Here is an 8,898-nt window from a genome sequence, read left to right as displayed (position 1 = left end):
ATGACTAGGTTTCTCGTAGGCTACTTCATGTGGAGAGTCATGACCGGACAGCACAGTACCATTGAGTATCTGATGCAAATACCAGGTTCGTCTTTCTAAGTTATTATAATAAATACATATGCATATTTTTGTACATAAACATATAACGATTTCGTTGAATACGCATATATAGATGATATTCACATTTGCTCATATTGAGATTTTATTCTCCTGCTGCTATTACAACATCGTCATATTGTTCCTTCAACTTTAACATCATGCAAAATACACATGCTCTTAATTAATAAATCCGTTTATCAAACTCTTCAGGACATGCAAAGTGCCTCGTGGAAAGTGGGTTTGGAAATGTGAAGCACTGTACAGCAGAACGGTCTGTGAACTCCTGGATCAGCTTGAGGACGTTGTGAACAAATCCTCATATTCTAACACAGCGGTTCGTTATCCAGCATGGTCTTGGAGAAAATCGAAAGGCTTCCTTGGCGATCATTTCAAAGCACTCAATGAAATAAGGTAACGTCACGTTCAATTACAACTTCTAATAGTCCCATACCTTCTATAAAATGACTATGGTTTTACGATTGACTAAAAACCCATGTATGATTAATTACTTTAGTTATATTTTACAGTATGTAATAAGTAGCCAACTTCCGTTTATTAATTATTGTAAATCGCTCGTTAATCAAATGTCGTGCATGATTAAAATTCAGGAAGTATCAGTACTTTCGATTTTTGTCCACAGAGCCTGGTGTCGTTTAAGTTAGGACGTCGCGAGATGCAGAGGAGGACACGCTGAACGTTCTCAAGGATCCTGCCTTCCGGTTCGAGACCCAAGCCCGACCGGATGTTGTTCAAGCTGCAGGATTAAGCCATCCCCGACAAGATTCCTTATATAAATGCGTCCGACTACACGTTCGGCCTGCGTACCAGGACATTTTATGCCCCGAATCAATTACTTTATAGGTATGTTTGCCTTGTCGCCGGTGATTGTTCTATTGTTAATGTACATTCACGATATCTTTTGTAGATACAAAACTTACAATGCTCGTTGCTGAGCAACATATCAGTATTGCACGTTAAACATAGTAATGTATGCACCATATAAATGATAAATTAGTTGACAAGTAAAACTATTATCTAACAGCCAAGGCACAGTACAACGAATGTATTTCAAATAACGGTTTCATATTATGATAACAATGTTATTGTGGAACACGATTTATTTGTACTTGTAAATTAATAAAGTTAAACGTTAACGGCAATCGAGTGTATAAATAAAGTATAAATTTAAGTCAATAACTCTAATTAATCGATTATGAAATGAAATTGAGTTGTTGATTTGTTTTTAAAATGCCGTTTTTTTTGCATTCTGATGGTATGTTTGATGTTATTCTTAAATGTTTTTGTTGCTAAGCAACGAAATTAAAATTGAAATTATAACAATTAAAACGGTTTATGTCAGTTATAGTCGTATGAATATTTACTTGTGAAGACAGGTGTTCGCTTCATTATCACAAAGAGTTTACGTCAGTTGTTGGTATTTCACACGTCATAACGACAGGCGTTTTCAGAAAACCGACGTTTACCCCTGCGTCACTTAAAGTGGAAAATCTCAAAATGTTTACAAATATCAAAAAAAATATATATATATATTTATTGTTATAATCAGACCTATACAAATAATGTAAAAAAATCAAAATCGATATTTTGGTCATTAAGATATATAATAACAAATTGAGCATAAAAAATGTTGTTGTTTTTTATCATTTACAGCTATCGATGTAGTATTTTGGGGCGCATTTTTCTCATCTAGTAGTTATCGTGGTGGTGACAGACCGTTTACTTCCGATACTACTAACAACAACTAAATAATTATTTATAGATATTTTAAACATGCGTTTTAATCGAAGCCAAACAGGATGAAAGTAGCACAGAAACTTGTTTAGTTGAACAAGATATTGAATTCACTATTGTCCGCGATTTGTATGGCGTTTTGTGGAGTTTAGGGCTCAAGTATATTGTTTGGCTTTGTATGATTTTTATTTAACACCGCTTGGAATTAAGCATTGGATTCAATTAGTTTTTTAATATACTAGTTTCATGAAGTTGGCTAGTAATGTAAGTACGAGCAGATTGTTATTCATGAATTAGATATGTTACCAGACAATAACAACGCTATGTGCATGAACAGTTTGTCTACAGATTTGATATATGCATTTAATTAAGTGGTACATGTAATTGAAATAGATTTTTGAGGGAGTGCCGAAGGATTGTTATAATAACAGTCCTTTTTTTTCTTTTCCATCAATGTTGCTTCTTTCTTCAATGAGGGCATCAAGGTATTCCGTCCAACATAATCTCTTTTGCTTCAATTAGAACAGTATTTCATAAAAGCGTCATTCAGTTCAATTGTACATGTATAAAAACAAATATTAAATAATATTCGGTTTTTAGGACCTTTATTGAATAGTTTCCTCAGTTTATTTTTTCTATATTTAATATATATATATATATATATTATTTTAATCTGGAGTAATAATATAACCAACATAATTGCAGCAGTGTTATGAGCTGAGATCGAAAGAGGATGGGTGTATTTACAGAAATGTCGTTATCAAAACGACTTGTTATAATTTAATAATAAACTTCAAGTGAGCGTTTTATATTCAGATATTTTTGAAATATCACAGGCATTTTTATTTGAAATTATATCTAAATTGTAGTTGTCTTTGTTGTTTATTAAAAGTAGGTTTCCGGCGATGAGTGCATATGCTATAATTAAAACTGTTTGTTTTTAAGTGTATTCTTCTCACTATGTTGAGAAATGACACCTCATTTCCAACTTGAGAGTGTTTTTTGCCAAAGGCTACATTCAAAATATCACTATAGCGTAGCACTCTATCCACTGCACTCTATCCACTGAGCTAATTGCCCGTTTGTTTATTACACACGCACACAACTGAGAACTGTAAAGCGTTTCGCAAAATAACATCTCTCAGCGCCGGAAGAGCATGTACACTAGTGTAAGTACTTCGTCCATACTTTACTGGATCATAAGCAAGCGATTATCATACATTGAAACACATTAATGATCGATTAATAACAGACATTCATTTCCATGTGTTTACTTTCACTTTTGCAGTATGGCTTTATCGTGTTTCTTATGCATTTTCTGACTTGTTTGTTATATACGGATTTAATGTATCATGTCTCCATGCTGTGTGGGGAGATTGGAATGTATCATGTTTCCATGCTGTGTGGGGAGATTGGAATGTGAGCTTATCCAATCGATTATGGAGCGGATCCAATGGAGAGGGGGGGGGGGGTTGTTCACCAGGTGAATTAAAAACGCATTTTGTTACTATTAAAGTTTCGCAAGTCCAGCATAGGGTCCCGTGTATAAAGAAACACTTTGTTAGAGTAATCTTCATGGACAGGGAATACATGAAATAGTGGCTGCGGTTTAATTGTAATTTAAATGTAAACTACCGGGACGAGCCTAACAGTTACAATGCAATAATGAGTTACTTGAAAGGTAACAGGTGAGTCAGACCTTAGAACGGGCAGTTGACCGGAGTTATATCAGTTTACCAGATCTTAACCTCAATTTTTTTTTTTTGGCGTAATGCTATGTGCAACAGAATCAGCACCCTATGTCATAGCACCTGCTTTTAATAGCGATATTCAAATTCGCTTTATGTAATACTTATTGAGCACGAAAATATTTTGATTATTGGTATTACTCATGGTTAAGAAACCAACTGACATTCAGGTACACATGCATTTTTAATAATTCAGCGCTCATTTTGAGTGGATACGAACTAACAGGATCATCTTATCAACAATCGTAAGAGTAAATATCGTTCCGTTCAACAATTGGCTAGTATCTGATAAGATTATTAATATCTTAACTTGCTAGTTCAAATAAGCATAAATAACATAGAATAACGCTTTCGAGAAAACTATTTGTTACAAATAAGGACACGTAACTAGGTTGTAACTGTCTGATGAGAACCTTTGCATCAGTTTATTCACATATATTTAACGATCATATTCATAAGATGTGAGGCGGAAGCTGGTTTATTTTTCGTTTTATTTTACCGTTTACATGTTATTCGAAGTTACTTGATTTTTGAGTTTAGTATTAAGTATCTACGATTTAAAGCTAAGCAAGTAGAATGAATACATGAAAAGCGTGACTAGTAATACAAGCTATTGTAAAGGAAAACAGAACAAATATCACTGCATTGCATGTAGTTTAAAAGATTTAATTTAGTTACCAAACCAGTAAGGCTGAGATGTGTATATCTAGGAAGGATACTATATATAACGTTCATACATAACATACACACAGGTCAGATTCAATACCATATATATATATATATATACCATTTGTCTACACAATAAAGGCAATTATGGTATGTTCATGGAATTAACGAGCCATAATACGTTGAAAGCAATATGTAGAAATTAGCTTATTGTTTATTAACTTTGATTCAGAAATGTGCGTTTAATTATGGCCTTAAAACACTTGCGAAACAAATTATCTTTAAAACGTGCGCACTTTACTATCCATGTAGTGTTTTAATTTCGCCAGTTATAAAGCCAAAAGTCAAAAGCAATCTACTTATTATAACATAGATATATTTCTACCTGAGTAATAGCTCAAAACAAATTGTCACAAAGCTACATTCGCATCAACATCATATATAAATATCGCGTACATATACTAGGACTATATTATCTTATATACAAACTTAATTCGTTACAACAAAAGCATATAGTATAAATCGACCGGAGTTCTCACATTAACGGAATGATATGGAATCCAGTATTTGTAATGGCTTTCTTTCCGGTTTCACTATTACTAGAAATACAGTCCGGCCAATGAACAATGTCATACACTTGCAAAAAGCGTTGCCCATCCCGACGATTTGAAATAAGCATTTTCCCTCTGTCATCCGATATTCTCAAGACGTGTGGAAACTTAACGTTCAGAGGATGGACATCTAGCAGTTCTCCAGACGGTAAAAACTGAAGTAGAGAGTTGGTTTGTTCGCTACAAACATATGTGTTCCAGAATGGACCGATGGCAACGCCCTGTGGAGAAACTAGTTTTCGCTTTTCGATAAGTGTCTGCAAACTGTCGTCTGATCTGTCATGGATGTAAACCTTAGCATTTTGTTTGTCAGTTACTATTAATCGGTTTATTTCCTGATCATATCCACAATACATTTCGCTAATTTTGAACTTTTTTGCTGGAAATGGCGTTCTCAAAATATTCTCTTTTATCTCTGTCATATGCTGGCAAAAGGTTACTTTGCGAATGAAGTTTTTGTCATGTAACACGCATCCAATTATGGAAGTATCATCAAACTTACAGAGAGATGAATACTGCGATATTGTTGGTAAGTGCGCTTTCAGAACTATGCGATTGTCCCTGGTTATATCGAATACTTCGAGGATCTGATATCCTGGAATCGAAACTACGGCTGAGTTCCCGATTACTACGACATCAACTGGTGCCCTGTCAAATGTATGAACATTGACAATTGTCAAGTCAGCATTCAGAAGAATAAGCTTGTAGTTTCTGTTGTCAACAGCTAAGATTCGTTGTTGTGAAATAAAGTCTAATCCAGAAATAAGGGGCTCATTGTTAAGCCATCTTCCGTCTGCTCGTAGTAAAATACTAACTGACAATTTAAACTGAACACTAGACACAGGCATTGGTTTCGAATTAAATGTTAATAACGTAGTTTCAGTCAATGCCCTGTTCAACCAACGATTGACAGTCATGTTGATTTGTCTCGTGTGTTCCATTTCAAAGTTTACGAACATGTTCTGTTTTGCTTCCTGTGCTTTATCTCTTAAATACAAGCTTATAATTGCTTTCTTGGTAACATCGCTACCTTGCGAGACACTGTGTGACAAGTCAAGAAATGTGCTTATATTTTCCATGTGATCTAATTTATTCAGTGTGCCTTCCTTTGTTTCTCTAGCTGCAACTGCTTGAAAATCTTCCTTGGCCGCATCCAGTTGTTCCATTATTGTCTTCTTCAAACGTTCAATATTTTGGATTTTTTCTTGAAGTTGTCGATTTAAGTTTTCACGAGCAAGCTTTTCATTGGCCTTCATTGTGACTGATTGGAAACAAATTCGTTCTGTCCTAGAAATCGCTTGCGGCAAATCGACAAGTTCTGGTTCAAGTTGATGTAGCTCGCCGATTTTTGTCGTTTTGCAAGGCCTGTGACCATCGAAGGCTTCTTTTACACAGCACATTTCTTTGTGGTCATTGCAATAATACTCGATGGGATGCGTATGCTGGTGACTTCTACATCTATAAATATTGTCCGGATCTAATTCCTCATCTGAACTTAAGGAAAGATGTCGTCCCGGTACGCTATCTCCTTCTGCCATGTTACAAAATAATAATTTATTTCACAAATTCTGATGTAAGCTTTTGTTTTTTATGTCAGTCATAAATGAATACTTCTAATATACTGTTATCAAAACATTTGGTAAAACTTTGAACCACAATTATAATTTTAATATCAATGTTTTATCAAGGGCTGGTAAAATAATAACCTGTTTCATAGCTCAGGCGGTTTTAAGTTGGTGACGAATTTAAATATTTTAAGTAACCAGATACAGTTAAAGTAAGTAAAATACAATCACACTTAAACTTATAAAAATGACAACGTTTTGAATGGTTATAAACCACGCCTGTTATGTTTTCGAAGGTTTGTTTGTCCAATTTTTAAGGTACCTAAATTGTTTTCCCAAACAGTTTGCTATGTAGCAGATCCGTGGTCTGGTGGTAAGACAATTGAGTGTCAACCTACAAGTCACGGGTTCAATTCTCCGCGTCAAGACAACACTGTGCCAATGCTTTACAGTGGTGCAATAAGAATAATTGAGGTAGCTCTTACCAGGATTATATTTAGTTGATGCATTATGCCGTACATTCTAAAACGACTGATTCTCTAACTGGGTCAGATGCCCTGTTAGAATTCGATCGCGTAGTAAAACATATGTACATGTATATCCCATGTGGTATCACTATTTACATATTATACTCCTTCTATTGGTCTTTTTCAGATCTTTTCATGCATGAATATCATAGTGCAGACAATAAAAATACATATACACTTTGCGTGTTTTGACAGAATATCGAAATAATTTCGACAACAATACATCCTTTTTACTGGTAATGATCTTTAAAGTTAGAAGTGTTTCACTTGCTTCAGTAATTTTAAACAATTATGCCTACATCATTGGTACTGATAAAGCTTTGAGGCAACCCTCTTTTTTGGCACGAACAAATCAATCTTACTAAGTTTATTGATATGACAAACTTATTATCGCTATGATAAAATTGAAAGATAAAACTGTCATTTGTGTGGTATGAATTGTAAGACATAGGTTACGTGTGTAATTTGCTAACATGAATCTGTACTTGTTAAAATCGACCATAAACGAACCATTAAGCGTTGTGTCAATAAATTTTGAATATGCGATTTTTCCTTACAATTTGTGGTGTTTATTCTGTTTTCTGTAATGCAATGTAGTTATAGTTCATGTTACCTAACGTATTGTAATTTATATATTTCAAATATTGTTTATGGACAAGGTGGAGTACCTTTTTGAGTTGTACAATTTTATAATAAAATCATACAAACCTTTCAAGTGATTTCCTGGCCATGAAGTATTGGTCAATTCAAGAAGTTAAAGATGCTTTTCAAATCACCACTATAACGTAATGTAATTTGTAGTTTTATCCCTGTATTTGCATCACCTTGACACACCGTACGAGTCAATCTATACCTCATGGCCTACGTTCTAGTATTTAGTTAAACGTAAACATATATATTGTATAATACTGATATTAACTGATTTTATAAACTGATCAATTCGTCGCATGGTGAATCGAAATATAGAGTTGAGCATGTCAAAAGATTTTATTAAAGCCAAGACAAAAACACCGATCTCTTAAGGACAGTGCGAAAACATTGCGAGGTTAACTGATCCGGATGCAGCAATGTACTTTGAAAATCACAATAAAATGCGTACATACACCAATTTAAAACTCTACAGAAAAGTAATTTTCATTAAGCAGTTATGCGTTCCTCAAACGAGCCTTCAAGGATATTGGTAAGCTAATGTTCTGCTACTCTTCCATATTTCCTGACGGTGTGTTTATTAAAATGTTGCACCATCATGGGACACAAGATGTTTTACTCATGCTTTGCAGTAATTGTAAAATATTTGTTTGAAGGTGTTTTTTTTATATTTTTACCTATGGAAGATTTCTTTTTTTAAAGAGTTGATCTTTGTCAGTCAAAACGACATTGTCGAGTTAGCTTTTTACGACATCATTCTTTAATTATTCAACACACACATCACATCTATATATTTTTGCCTGACATTCGAATGAGTGAGTGTACCAATTGTTTGCGGAATTACAATCTCACCTAGATATAGTAGATTTAGAAAAAATATAGAATAATTTCGTCCAAAGTTTTAACACATAGACATAGTACTGAAATTGATATATTTAATAGCCTACAGCTTTTCTGTTAACAAAAACAATGTAAATATGGTACAGGTAATAACGATACATGTATACTTCTAGTACCGTTCTAACAATGTTCTGAATTTCAAAGATTTCATGCAAGCAGAAACCAGCTACTGTTCAATGTTTACATATTTCTTTACAAAACATTTGCTTAAAAGAAACCCATTGATAGTAAACAAACGTATATATTTATTTTTTGACAAAATTAACAAGATTTTCCACTTGTTAACCAAAGGTAATGGTTTACATATCTCAAAGTCTATGCCAAACTTGCTAATTAAGAAATCAAATGACAGGCATGTCGGCAAGTCTTTTATAATAGGCCT

General features: G+C 33.9%; 1 protein-coding gene and 1 pseudogene across 1 annotated transcript; one reads left to right on the top strand and one right to left on the bottom strand.

The window, feature by feature from the left end:
- On the top strand, positions 1–960 carry LOC128215054 (uncharacterized; annotated as a pseudogene).
- Positions 961–4,800: 3,840 nt separating this feature from the next.
- Positions 4,801–6,414, bottom strand: LOC128215053 (uncharacterized). Its single transcript, XM_052921782.1, has one exon. The coding sequence runs from the start codon at positions 6,412–6,414 to the stop codon at positions 4,801–4,803; it is 1,614 nt and encodes a 537-aa protein (XP_052777742.1).
- Positions 6,415–8,898: the final 2,484 nt, after the last annotated feature.

This window comes from Mya arenaria, chromosome 13, assembly GCF_026914265.1.
Source record: "Mya arenaria isolate MELC-2E11 chromosome 13, ASM2691426v1".
Taxonomy (NCBI): domain Eukaryota; kingdom Metazoa; phylum Mollusca; class Bivalvia; order Myida; family Myidae; genus Mya; species Mya arenaria.
Note: the sequence above shows the minus strand (reverse complement) of the source record. Positions and strands in the feature narration are given on the sequence as shown.

Excerpts from the sequence above, each read along its gene's own strand:
- LOC128215053 (XM_052921782.1), bottom strand. The coding sequence starts at position 6,414 with ATGGCAGAAGGAGATAGCGTACCGGGACGACATCTTTCCTTAAGTTCA.